General features: G+C 38.5%; 1 protein-coding gene across 4 annotated transcripts in view; it reads right to left on the bottom strand.

Moving 5' to 3' along the window:
• Positions 1-14,261, bottom strand: part of NDUFAF6 (NADH:ubiquinone oxidoreductase complex assembly factor 6) — a 17,516-nt gene extending 3,255 nt beyond the window's left edge. For 2 of the 4 annotated variants that reach the window (XM_031058526.1, XM_031058529.1), the window contains exons 1-7: positions 13,358-13,483; positions 10,893-10,996; positions 9,709-9,831; positions 7,625-7,681; positions 5,947-6,049; positions 3,302-3,435; positions 1,396-1,497 (exon numbers count right to left, since the gene is read on the bottom strand). In XM_031058526.1, the coding sequence (XP_030914386.1) occupies positions 1,396-1,497; positions 3,302-3,435; positions 5,947-6,049; positions 7,625-7,681; positions 9,709-9,831; positions 10,893-10,913 (540 nt within the window). In that variant the 5' untranslated portion in view covers positions 10,914-10,996; positions 13,358-13,483. Of the gene's footprint in view, positions 1-1,395; positions 1,498-3,301; positions 3,436-5,946; positions 6,050-7,624; positions 7,682-9,708; positions 9,832-10,892; positions 10,997-13,357; positions 13,484-14,031 lie in introns of those variants that run through there. The other 2 variants (XM_031058527.1, XM_031058528.1) reach the window with 2 other exon arrangements.

Here is a 14,261-nt window from a genome sequence, read left to right as displayed (position 1 = left end):
AGGAATGCCTTAAATGTGAATTATAATTAGTGTATGAAAAATAAAGCCAAAGGGTACAAAGAATCATAGAATGGTTTGGGTTGGAAGGGATCATCTGGTTCCAACCCCAGCCATGGGCAGGAACACTTCCCACTAGACCAGGCTGCTCAAATCCCCATCCAACCTGCCCTTGGACACTTTCAGGGATGGGGCATCCACAGTTTCTCTGGGCAATCTGTACCAGTGTCTCATCATCCCCACAGTAAAAAATTTCTTCCTAACACCTAATCTAAACCTGCTGTCATTCAGTTTAAAGCCACCTCCCCTTGTCCTTAATGCCCTCGTAAAAAGTCCTTCTCTGGCTTTCTTGCAGGCTCCCTTTAGGTACTGAAGGGCTGTTATAACATATATACATTATTAACATAAAACAAAAACATTAATCATCTCAGTAGGCACTGACTGAACAAACCAGGGATGCCAAATTTGACTTTCAGAAAAAAGATAAGGGCTCTCCTATTTCAATTGCATAAGACACTGTGATCACAGGTAATGCTGTAATTGAGGATTATTTTAATGGTGCAAATGCAGAGATAAATTTGGCATTTCTTTACTCTGAAGTGGCCTCTTTCTAGACTACCTAGACTGGAACCACTGGGTGCAATACTCAAAGTGTACATGTACTTGTAGACCTAAGAAACTCTTTCGTAGCACTTTGGTTTCCAGCTAGAGGAAGACAAAGCATTGCCAATAAAACATTCTTCTGCTTTTGTACTGTGCACTAGGCAAGCATCTCATAATGCAGCTAGAATAAAAGCATGAAATAAAAAATTGAGTAGGACTCTGCAGTTCTTCAGGGCCCATCATCCACTGTTCCAACCAAACAGACTTTGTAATTGACTCGGCTGCATGCCAGAAAAGAAATAAACAGAAAGCACCTTTCTCAACATAGCTTTGGGCATGGCTGGTCATGTCAGGGAATGAATCCCCCCTCCCACACACACGAACCAGCAGTTAAAGACAACATGCTCTGTTTTCCTGGCAGCCATTCCACGGTGAAATCCATATGCAGATGTTCTTTCTATGGTGCTCATCCCATGCTGGCATATAACTACATTTATAAAACTCTACTTCGTTTCTCTTCCAGTAATAATTCTTTTAGACGGCATTTATATATATGAAATTGGACCCGGCTGTGAGTAAACTGTCTCCTGTACATAAAGATAATATTCATACAGAAGTAGTTGTAATATTTGAATCTTTAATGTGGTAGGATTTTTTTCATGTAAACTCTCAAAATAAAAAAGGGCAAAATATTTGAAATTAAGTATGCAGCTTTAAGTCTTCTAACAACAAATGCTTTGTGAAGACTAGCATCAGTTATGTTTATTTAGATAAATAAAAGGAAAGGAATCTCACATGTTCTAGATGAATATGGGCCTGGCTGGCGATGTCATAAATTACATCTCTCACATTTTTCTCTTGCTTGCCTCTTATGAAATCCTCTTGTGAAACTCCATGCTAGACATAGGAAGGAAAACCAAAATCAAAAAAAGAGAAAAAAACCCTCTAAAAATATCAAGTTTCCATTTTTGCTTCTCAAAAACCTGTCCCAGCAATGAAGCTAAGGACTAAAGACTAAAACAGCCTAAGTGTTCTACCATTGCTCTCTCATTTTTAATTCCCTTTCTTTTGGTCAGTCACTTGAAAAAAAAATCAAGAAAACAAAGAGAACAGTTGGTACAGACTCTCTGCACAAGTTTGTTTCCTAAAATTTTGTGGTCAGTAAGATAACAAAGTCAGATTTCAAAGTCTGGAGGATTTAGATCAGTTTAGATACCCGTTTTTTAAAACCATAATCCAAGAATCAACATTCAGCAGATGAAAGCCAATAACAGCTACCACAGAAGCCACGCCAGCTTTTCAGTCTTGGGATTGGTATGCACATCCCAGGCTCACAAAAAACCAACAACCAACAAACTAACCAACAAAACATCAAACAAAGCCGTCTCCAAAAACCAACCAACCAACCAGTCCCAGAACCACCAGAAAAGAGCCAAAAAGCCAACTCCAAACTTATTCTCCAACTACAGTGACCAATGTTAAGACAGGATATGGCATATGCAGAATTGCACCAGTTGCCCAGTCCTCTCAACCACACTGAGGCATGTGAGAGCTGTATGAAGGCGGGCAGAAAGGATTCACAGGAGGTACAGACTCAGGAGAACTCCACAGTTCTTGCCAGCAGCTGAAATGCTTACAAGATTGTCTGCACAGAAAGGATACAAGCTATTTTTACAGTTTCACTGCAGAACACCTTCCATGGCAAGGAATGACTGAATTTTCAGGCTGTGTTTGAAAAGCGAAAATTTGGAAGGGCTCCCATAACATGCAGTCCCAGAAGGGCTGAAAGGAGAGTGTAATTCTTTTCTGTGGTTTTATAACCCTGACCTATATTAGTATCTTTAGGATCTGACCCATATTAGTACCTTACAATCATTTAATCATTTTTTGCAGCTACCTACATTACTAGACTTCCAATCCAAATTTTTAACTGTATTGAAGTTATATTCAGAAAATACTAACACAACCACCTTAGGCATCACCATAATTGCATAAATTTTGGTTAAGCTGAAAAAGAACACCATTAGCATTTAAAAATAAAGACTGGAAATGAAGGAGTAGCAGCTGAGATGTCTAAACCATGGAACATTAATGAAAAATTCCGAGCTTTAATCTCATTTTACCTAAACTGAAAGATCTGCTAAATTCCAGTGCAAATTTGATGTACAGTTTAAATTGGAGGGCTATACCATCTCCTAGAAATGTATGGAATATAGCCTATAACTGTAAAATGTGGAACAGGAAAAACCCACAAACCACCAGCACATTATGAAAAAGTAATAAAGAGAAGCACAAGAAGATTGTTTAAAGTAAAATTTCTCAGAGTGCTTCCTTTATGGCAATAGGAAAAAAAAAAAAGGACAAAACCCATACCCAACCCCGAAACACAAACCCCCAGGACCCATTCTGTACATGCATTTTTATACATTATTGGAAAAATTCCTGTAACCTAATATATTAATACATTTAATAATAACAAACAAACCCCTAAGGAAAATCTAGAATTTCTTGAAGATCACTCCTCTCACTTCCCAAAAGATATAAAGCTGTGACAATTAGCAGGCCACAGCAGAATGAGTAAAAATAAAGAAAAAGCATACCATTTATTTCTGGCATAATAAATTATGCTGTCATACCTAGCCTTGAGAAACAGAGATAGAAAAACTACACTGTTCAATTCCAGACTATTTGCTTCTCTTACCAACATACAAATGTCCATGGGAAGAAAGACCTTTTGTCTTGTACAGTGATAAGGAGTTGCTCTTAAACAGGTAACTATGCCTTGTGCTTTCCCAATGTGACTGGCTGCATGGTCAGCATGGATGTCCCTCACACCTAAAATTGCAGAAACAGTATGTTTAGAAAAAACATGCAGTCAGGCCTGTTGAGGGATATGGTCTTCTCTGATGTGTATCACAGTCATACTTTAAGAAAGCTACATTCATTGGTCCATGATAGAATGGTCCATGTGCATAAACTGCCTTGAGATCTCAACTCAGAGGTGCAAAACAGCAGGAAAATTCATTCATTTCCATATTCAGGAGCAAGATGCCACTTGCTGCAGTATCTGCAGAGGATACACTAAGCAGAGCAACACCTATTCAGATACAACACACTGGTACACAAACTCATTTCATATCCTCTCCCAGGATAACAGTATTCCAAGAACTGCTTTTCCTGCCACTAAAAGTCATTCAAGTGTGAGATTCCTGACAAGTATTAATGCTTACAGTGTGGTTTCATGATTAGCTGCAGCTGATATATCAGTGTAGTGAAGTCAAAGAAAAATGATCCTATGCTTCACCCCCCAAACCCATATCTCTGCCCCCTCCCTTGTGCTGTCAGGAGCAATGAGGCAAACTGAATCAGATCAACAAAACAACAGAAAACAAATGTTAGTTACTGCACAGTCACATAAACTGTGAGAACTGAAAGAGGGAGGTGAGTGGGGCAGAGCAGCACCATTGCTCTTCATGGCAAGACCATACAAGCTTGGCTTAGACTGATTATAAAGCTAAGCTGGGATAAAATGAAAATTTGAATTAAAATTTATAAAAACTCTTAACAGAAGTAGCATTCTACAAAGAAAGCAATGAGGATACAGCAATTGCAGATCAATGAGCCTAATTGACATCTGGAAATAACACTGGGGGTACCAGATTCACTGCAGAAGCCTGTCTGGGTCTTCAGTGGGTCTCAGAATCCTCTGTGAAAGAGTGACTATACCCACACTACAGGGACTGATTTTAGCAATGGCAGCAGAAAGCAAAGTGTGGCTTGGAGGAATCAATGGATATTACTTACTAACTACTTAAGTAATTAGTTAGAGAGCACAAATATTAGTATTTTTAAATGACAGGAGTTGAGAGGAAGTACCAGGACTTCGGATGACAGGAGTACCAGCCAAAATGAGCTTGACAAAAGAAATAACCTGAAATCAGCAAGAATACAACAGCACTCATACTGGGAGAGTACACACTGGGAGAGAGACAACAGGAGACTGGTCAGGAATAAGGAGTCTAAAAAGCACAAGAAATTTAGCAAACACGACCTGAATGAAACCAGGTCCACCTAGTCTAGAAAACACTGCTGATGAGCAACACCAAGAAAGGGGCTGTATTTGATTAGTTTCTCAATTTCTGGGGAAAAATAAATAACAAAAGTTAGCTGTTTAATATGCAGTGAAGGAGACTTTTGCTTAGATATTTTGTTACATTTGTATATTTAAGAGAAGTTAAATTTGAAAATAGGAGACTTAGACTATCCAGACTCTCCATACAGATTTTCAAAAACAGTTTTATCTGATTTGTATGAGGAGTGAGTGATCCAAGCATGACTGAACTTATTCAGGACTTCTCAGAATGGAAGACACTGGCATTTCTCATGGTCCTACATTTCTTCAATAAAAGATTCAGAAAGATATTTGAAACATTTCACTGATTTCCTACTGAGGAAGCAAACATTAGATGTTAAGAAATAAGTTCCTCAATTCTTTCAAAGAAGAATGTACTCACCATCTCTCTCTTTTTACTTCTCTTTTTTTTAACTTTTAACATCAGTATTTGCCTTTCATCAGATTAGTCTGACAAGCAAGAGGAAAATATTGCTACTACAATACTAAACACTAAGTAATAATAATATTTTTTCACCTTTTTTTTACATCCGAGCTCATACTGGGAATATTTCCATAATGCAACAGATACCTAAATGAAAATTACCCTTTTCTTCACTACAAATGAACAGTTCTTTCCCAATCTGTGGTTCTTACATTAGACCTGACACAGACAGTAGCTCTTAATCACAGGGATCATCTATCTTGCATTTTTTTCTAGCTCTTCAATTATCGATAGTTAACCTGCTTATAGGAAGAGGAAAGGATTCAGACCCAAATTTACAACATCACCAAAGGAAGTTTATAGGTTGGGAAGTTGGCTGTTTCAAGATAACCAGTGTCCATCACTGCAATACAGAACAACAGCTGCAGGGTACCTACAGCACTTTGTATTCTGATAAGCAGGAATAACTGAAATACAGTGAAGAGCTGAATTTTCCACATGCTGTAGGAGGAGCAAGAACAGAGGAAACCAAGCAACAAAGAACAGTAGGAAACTGCACTTCAATGAGCTCTGCACTGAGCAGCTTCCAAGGAAAGTAGAGTTCTAGGACAGCTGCAGTACAATTCTACATTTATAGTTCAGCTTCAAAAGATATCTGAAATTCTACCTAGGACAACTTTTACTGAAATTAAACTCCAGTAGGAAAAGAAAAGGCTTTTTGAAATATCAGTAAATATTGTACTTGCACTAATGAGTCATCAGCAAAACCGAGAAAGGGGAAAACACCTACCCAGTGTTTCCAAGGTGAGGTACAAGAGAGCACTCTGAGTGTTCTCAGCGTATGTTTCCAGCTCCTGGATGTTACGGTACGGCCGATCATCCAAATTCTTCTCCTGGAACATAAACACGGAGCTTCAGTAGAATGCAAACATAACTGCTGATGGTACAGGCTTATTACTCCAGTCATGTCAATCCAATGCACCACCAAAAGCAAAAAAGGACAAAATTGAGAGAAAGAGTATAAACTCAGATAGAAGCAGTCATTAAAGCTTATAGCAAGCCTAACAAATAACTATGCTCAACTGTGGCCAAGGAGCAAATACAACTTTCTGCAATAATATGAAATCAGAATTCTCCATAAAAAAGGAAACAGCAAAACCAAAACATTATAGAGTATTCTTACATTACAGGGTTGTCAATATTTAATTTGCATCTGAAGCAGAGAGAAATTTAGATAAACAGGACTGTATTTTCTAAAAACATAAAATAAATCTATGAAATGCACAGAAGTGTTAAAGTCATGTAAAAAACCATAGATGCATAGAATCATAGAGTGGTTTGGGTTGGAAGGGATTTTAAAGATCATCTAGCTCCAAGTTCTCTGCCATGGACATGGAAAGCTTCTACCAGACCAGGTCGCTCAGAAGTCCACCCAATCCCTGAACACCTCATTAAAAGCCCACAACCTCTCTGGACAACCTGTTCCACTGTCTCACCATTCCCACAGTAAAAAACTTCTTTCTCAAATCTAGTCTAAACCTACCCTTCTTCATCTCAAGGCTATTCTCCCTTGTCCTATCGCTACATTCCCTTATCAAAAGTCCCTCTCCAGCTCTTGTAAGCCCCTTCCAGGTACTGGAAGGTGCTCTAAGGTCTCCCCAGAGCCTTCTCTTCCCCAGAATCAACAGCCCCAAATCTCTCAGCCTGAACAACTTAGTGGTGCTAACAAATAATACATCCAAAATAATAAAATACACCCAAAACTGTAACATCCTTCAGCACTCCTCCTGTCCTAGTGGTTTCTATGCTTGAAATATACCACTCTAAAGAGTAAAAAAGTCTTAACATCAAGAAAGTCTGAAGTCTTTCATAGCAATGACCCTCTGCAAGTAACTGACCATCAATTTAATCAATTTATAGCTTCATGAGACACTTACTTTAGCAGCAAAACTAGCTTAGGAGATTCCTGCACTCTGCTTTTCATTCTTGTCCTTGTGTCAGAGTTTGTAGCAACATCACTGTACCAGTGATGTTCTTAACCTTGTTCTTCCCAAGAAAAAAGGTGGCTAGTTTAAACTTCATGTGATTTGAATGCTCCAGTTTACACCACTGCTTAGAAAAAACTCCACAGCCATGATAAGGAGTAGCATGAAAGTGTGGCAGAAGGGTTCAGATAGGTCATTTAAATTTTGAGATTTTATATCCACATGAATTCACAAACTATATCCATTTAAGACAAAAAATAAACAAAGGATTCTATTAGCCATTTTTGCAGAAAGAACAGAAACTATGAAGAGTAGCATCAAGGAAGAATTTTCAAAAATGTAGCAGTATAATTTTTAAAGAGAAATACTACTGTCTGGAAAATTACATAAGCTTTTTTTTACACACAAACCTATAAAAATAAGGAAAAGAAAACCCAAAATATGACTAAACCCAGAATCAGACTCTGAAAGGTAAATACTTACTCTTTCATCTATGATCTTCATGAACCACATTTTAGTCAAGTTATGCCTCTTGACAGCCTGAAAATTAAAAAAATAAAACCTCCTCATCAATGTATACAAAGTGATGGTAGTACTGCATTTTGAAGGCTCAAATACATTTTAGGTATTTAATACAAGACTTGTATTCACTGGGTTAAATCAAAGTGGTAAGTCAGTGGAAAATGAGAATCTTTTTCAAATACAAAAATTTTCAACTGGCATTTACAGCAAGTTGCTGCACACAGAAAATGAAATACGAGACATCATGCCAGCAAACTAAAAGTATTTCTTTAAAAATGTTTATGAAATTAATTTATTCTTGGAGTCATACGTTCCCACAAAATATTTGCAGATAACGATGTTCACTTTCCAAAAAGAACAGAGTTTCCTCAGAGTCTAGCAATAAAAATATTTCCCCTGTACATTCTCAAGAAAATGTCAGCACAACATACCAACATGTACTGTAAAGACAGAATGCTAACAAAGCGATACAATTAATATTATGGGTTTGTTTAAAGAAATATTGCACAGCATCTCATATTCACGCATTCTTCTTTTGGTTCTTGTCTTTTATTTGACTTCCTTCCTGCGCCACTTCATTCTATCAACTTACCTTCAATCCTCTTAATTCCACACTTTGAATTTTTCAGAACATGTTTTCAGAAAGGCTACAATCACATGTGAAAACATCTATAAACAAAATTTACGGAGCAGATTTCTCACGGTTTAGTCCTCATTGCTCACTTTCAACTTCTTCTTTACATCCATCATATTAGTAAATATTTTTCAAAGTTTTACAAGACCAGATCTTCTAGATTCTATATATTCTGCTTGAGACATTACTTGGTATATGAAAAGGAAAATTTTAAGTTATAACTACAAATACTGGTTTTTAGTCTCACTTGTTCACGTCACATATCATTTTGTAAATTAAATCCTTGGAATACGAAGGTCAAGACTTAAAGGACCAAACTCAACTATGCTAAATTACCCAATTTGTATGTTACATCCATTACTTCATTCAAACACATGGGTCCTCATGTCTCAGATGTTTGAAAAATTGGCTTCTTCCACAGAAATGAACAGAGAATTAAGTCTCACTTTTCATACATTCAAAATAGACAGAAAAGATCACGCATCATACAGTTGCTGTGTAAGTTTATATTAAAGTCACCAAGAGCTGAGCTATTAATAATTCTAGAAATACTACCTAAGGCTACTTGTCTACTTTACTAGTGTATAAAAATTTGGAACCTACATGCAAGTATTCTGGGATATACAAAACTTCAGGAACATGTTTAAGCATCATAACTTGAATTTATTCTGGAAAATCACACTGTCCTCATATAAACTTAACAGCAACAAAGGAATATACATAGAATATGCTGTGCAAAGACACGTTAATTCTATTAACAGCTCTGCAATACTTGTGAGCTCAGGTGTCTTTCCAAATCCTTTTTTCTAAGAATTGCAATGACATTCTTGGACGTTTGTGAAGTCATGGGCTTCAAATAGGTCACTCTTGGGGTATTTGCTGAAATATGGAAATAAAATCCCATCTTGACTGCAAAAGTTACCAAGTCACATTGAATTGTTAGTTCACTCCAGTGCTCTGCAGTGCTTAGAGCTATCAGACCTCCTAAAAATACTTTCTGAATTATTTTTCATCATCTTATTTTGCAAGCAGTTTTGTTTGGAATGTATTATATTGGTCTTCCTTTATAGGAATCATACCTGAGGTGAAATCTCACCAAAGACCATTCTTCTTCCACTTCAAAACCAATTTTCTGTTTTGTGAGAAGGGAGTATGTCTGGCAGTCTTAGCAACTGGAGAGGGTTGCAATTGGTACCCCAGAATCAGAATAACTTCTATCTGAATACTGTACTGGTTTTGGCTGGGATAAAGTTAATTTTCTTCACAGCACTTTTATGGTGCTGTGTTCTGGATCTGTGCTGGAAACAGTGTTGTTGGTTAGAACAGATGCCACACAGCACACACAGCACACTGACATTACTTCCCACAGTAATATTAAAGCAGATTTTAGGACAAGAAAGGTGTATTTTACCCTCCACAGCTCTGTAGCAACGGGCTGATGTGGCGGGTTATCGCTGTATATGTCCTCCACAGCGTCCCTCCAGAACTGCATCCGCATCAAACCCGTCGTCTTCTGAGTTATGGAGTCTTTAATCTGGAAAGGATACATCTAGAGTGAAATTCAGTGTCTTTAATAAACTTGGTCTATCTAGGCTCATAAGACAAACACAGGACACAGTCAAACTCAGCAGAGAAAGAACTCAGCTCTGAATTGACATTTATTCCTCATAAAGCTTAGGAACACTGCATAATCTATTTATTCATGGCCCTTGACTGTATAAAAGTTAACCTTGGCAAAACACCACTGACTACAGAAAGAGTACTTACAAGTGTAACTTAAGAGTATCAAAATTCTTATTTTGAATTTCCAGAGTTCAAATGCAAAATCTTCACCACAACCTGATTTAAAACCCACAGAGATTAAATGCTGGGCAACCCTCACTTTAGCTTGCATCCCTGAAGGAATAAATGCAGCGGTGACAGCAGCGAGGGAGGGCACACCATGGGTTGCCAGAAGCACAGCCTACAGAAGCTGGTCAGGGATTTTGCCTGGTCAGCTCATTTCCTGGATCACTCCTTTCTGGCAAGCACTGCCAACCTTCCTGGTTGCACTGGCAGTTTCTGGGCACCTTGCAAATCGGAGACTGCAGCCACTCCTCTTTCACAACTCTCTAACAACAAACTTCCCTCCTGCAGCCTTTTCATCACCTCGCTTCTGCCAACAAAGGCTTGGTCCTCATTATAGCATCCCATTTTTTGACCAATCTTTTACAGTTAGGATTTAGCTGCACTTTACCCATTAAGTGCACGTGAAGCCAGGATTTAGATGCAATCACATAACAGTATCAAGAACCACTGCCTGTTTGTTACAGCTCAATTTTAAAATGGATAAAGAAAAAAGTCATTAAAATTATACACATAAACAAAATAATAGGGCAGGCTGGGTAATTTCCATGGGCCATTCAAAACTGGAGGTTTGTACTGCACTATTTATTCATGGCCCTTGACTGTATAAAAGTTAACCTTGGCAAAACACCACTGACTACAGAAAGAGTACTTACAAGTACTCTTAAGTAACTCTTAAGTTACTCTTGTAACTTAAGAGTATCAAAATTCTTATTTTGAATTTCCAGAGTTCAAAATGTATTTTAATACCTGCCTGAGCCAGTTCCACATTGAATGCTCTCAAGGCAAAAGCAGAGGTTCGAGATTCCACAGGCAGCAGCAGGGAACACAGAAACCCTTCATAGTCACGCTTCCTATAAAAGAATCAAAATGCACATGTTATTTATAGCTCTAAGTCAATTGGATGTGCTATTCCTTAGCACTGAACTCCTGAAAGAGTCGCAGTAAGTTATAGCTCAAAACTCTGACTTTGCAAAAGTAGCAGCTTTTAGGCTTGTTTTAAAGTAAGACCAACTCCAAGAGAGAGTGTAGGCTGCTTGAACTCTCAGTGCACCTCTGAATTCTACATCTCAAGATATCTGGCTAAAGGCATGGAGCACGGCTGTGGCAGAACTGCAAATAGAATCCAGATGGTCCAACTTGCAGATTTCTGTTCCAAACACGAAACCACATTTCTTTAGAAGACTGTTCTTTGGAGCTTGGCAGAAGAGTGCTTGCTTAACCATTAAGTTTTTGTTTACTGGCAACTTTATTCAAAGCATAAAACCTCAGGGAGTTGGCAGTTTTGCTGCAGGTAACTCCTTGCCAACCCGGAGTGATGTGCCTTCGTTTGGCCACGTGGGTGTGCACAAAATTAAAAACACAGCGCTCAGAACCATGTACTACAACATCACTCCAGCTAACAAAAACACCTGACCACCTCTGAAAAACTAAACTGATTGTTTTGAACAACATTTTTGTGTACTTTTTGATAAGCCTGAAACCTGATTCTTCCTTAGAACAAGATGAACTCCCAAGTTTGGCCTGAAGAGTGGAGAAGCAGGTTGTCCAGGAAAACAGATGCACTCATTTTCATTAAGTTTGCTGTTCTTGCAGGTACTCATATTTCTTTTGAATATGATCTTAAAACAGAAAGCCAAACTAAACCCAAAGGTTATTAGGATCGCTACTTTTAGCATCAAACAAAAAGGAAGTGAAGTTTAACAGAGATGCTTAACCCTACAATACACAGCAGCTGAAAACCAGTAAACGCTTTGTTCCACAACTGTTGTCAGACTCCTTTAGACCTCAATGCAAATACAGAAATATCAACAAAAAAAATTTACATTTTTGAGCTGTAGTAGGCTTTAAAGGACGCCTTCATATTACAGAACAGATACATTAAACCTCCCTCAGTTAAGACACTTTTTGAAAAGTATTATCAGCTCAAAACCTAGTATTTTTTCAAGACTAATTGTAGAAATACCAGTATTGTCCACCCTAGACAGAGCTGCATGGTTTACAGCCACATTTTCCCAGTTCCAGTCTGTGTTGCTCACACAACACAGAACCACCTCTACTTCGGAACGGAAACAAAGAAATACATTACACAAAGTACACAGCAACACAATAGAGAAAATTATCTTCCCTCTGGTAATGCTGTTGACATGGTGGGGTTTTGGTTGCTTTTTTTCAATTATTCCAAGCTTAAAAATTTAATGCAGCAAATCCATTAAGCCTCAGTAAAATAAAATTGATATTGCTGTAAGATCACGTACCACCCCAACCCTCTTCATGCATTAGTGTTAAGGAATGTAGAAAGGAGGGAATGACCTTAAGTCAGGTATTGAGTTTTTTGATAAATAAGTTGAGGTTTTTCAAAGAAGTATAAACTTATTTATGAACCCACAGACAGAAGAAAAATTAGAAATGGACATAACTGGACTTTCCATATAATGAATTTATAATACAGCTATTGATCCACAAGCTTGTCTTTGAGACCAGGCATCCTTGACAGTAAAAGACATAAAAAATACCTATGAGGAAACCATTTTTTAAGTAAATAGCTTGAAGTGAATTTAGTTGTTTAACAGAAAAAGGAAGACCAAAGAGAAAGGGCAACTTCCATATTGCAAAAACAAATATACATTATTAAAGCACAACTCAGTTGTACTTCCTAATGTGTTGGAGACTCAAATTCTGAACTAGGGAGTTGCTGACACTTGCATAGCCCCAAGTGTTTTATTACTGTTTGAATAATTCCTTCCACTTATTTTTTATAGTTATTATTTCCATGCAATAGTTGAACTACTGGGAACAGCAACTTCAATTAAATAATGCCAAAAGCATAACCACTTTTCATTTTACTATTTTGAATGCTTGTGTATTTTTCTAATTAGTCCTCTTATCATTTAACAAAAATACATATAAAAAAAAAGTTTTAATTCAACCATCTCATTGGAACCGAACTATTCTGTTCATAATTGCTTGTTACTGGAAACATTTCACCTGCAGATGTTAACTTTACCTGTGTATTGTCTGTACACACAGCCTCTGGTCTCCTGAGTATCAGGGAAATGAATCCTGGGTAGAATAACTAGGAAAAGAAAGCTGTATTCTGAAAATCATGAAAAATGCAATGTGGCTGTGCATTCTGGCGCATCTGTACGGGTCAGGTTCTTGCTGCTGCACTGAACATTTAAGATTGTCCCATTTCTTTCCCTTAGTTTTCCTACCTCAAACATTACTGCAGACCACACACATCTCTCTGTCTTTTTACAAGCACCAGATTGAAGAAGATAATCCTGTTCCACTCTTTCTATGCACACATGGAAACCTTCTCCCAGCTTTTGTCAATCATCTGGAAAAACAGTATCCAAAGAGAAGTTACCTAGGTCTTCACTAAGAAACTTGTTTAACATCTTACTTTACAAAGAACCGAATTCCTGGGAACTCCAAAGCAGCCAAGGGGCCCTACACATTGTTTGCAGCCCAGAATCCAAGACTGAAAAGTGACCTGGAAGTCTGACTGCACTGTGCTCTTCTTGGAGCATTTTGGGTTTGACAACAAAAAGGATGTTTTGGAAACATAGCCCTCCTCTTGCGTTTATGACAGAGAAGGTACTGAGCTGCTCCAGCTGTCAGATGTCCTCTGCTTTATCCGTTTTTCCAGGGAGCGCTCAGCAAGCATGGCTAGTTCTCAGTAGCCAAGATCTGAAAACAGCCAATGTTTTTAAACATCCACTTCGGTGATTTCGCTCTCCAAAACACCGATACAAGGGAACAAGAACGTTCCGTTCTTCTGAAGAAACGCAGCCACGGAGGGGCGGCAGGAGGGGGAGGGTACTGCCGGGGGAGGCGGCCCAGGACGGCGGTGGAGCGTCCCTGCCTGGACACATTCAACACCCACCTGGACACGTTCCTGTGTAACCTGCTCTAGGTGACCCTGCCTGGGCGGGGGCTGGACTGGATATCTCCAAAGGTCCCTTCCAATACAGACGAATCAGTGATTCTGTGTGCAGGCTGAATCATCCACGCGGCCTAAATATGCGCCGGGTTTCAATGCTCCCGACACGGCGTGGTCCCGCTGCCCACCGCCTCCGGTCACACGGTCTGTTTTCGGGGCCAGAAGAGCCCGAG

Source organism: Geospiza fortis, unplaced genomic scaffold (genome assembly GCF_000277835.1).
Source record: "Geospiza fortis unplaced genomic scaffold, GeoFor_1.0 scaffold7, whole genome shotgun sequence".
Classification (NCBI taxonomy): Eukaryota; Metazoa; Chordata; class Aves; order Passeriformes; family Thraupidae; genus Geospiza; species Geospiza fortis.
This window is presented reverse-complemented; position numbering and strand designations above follow the sequence as displayed.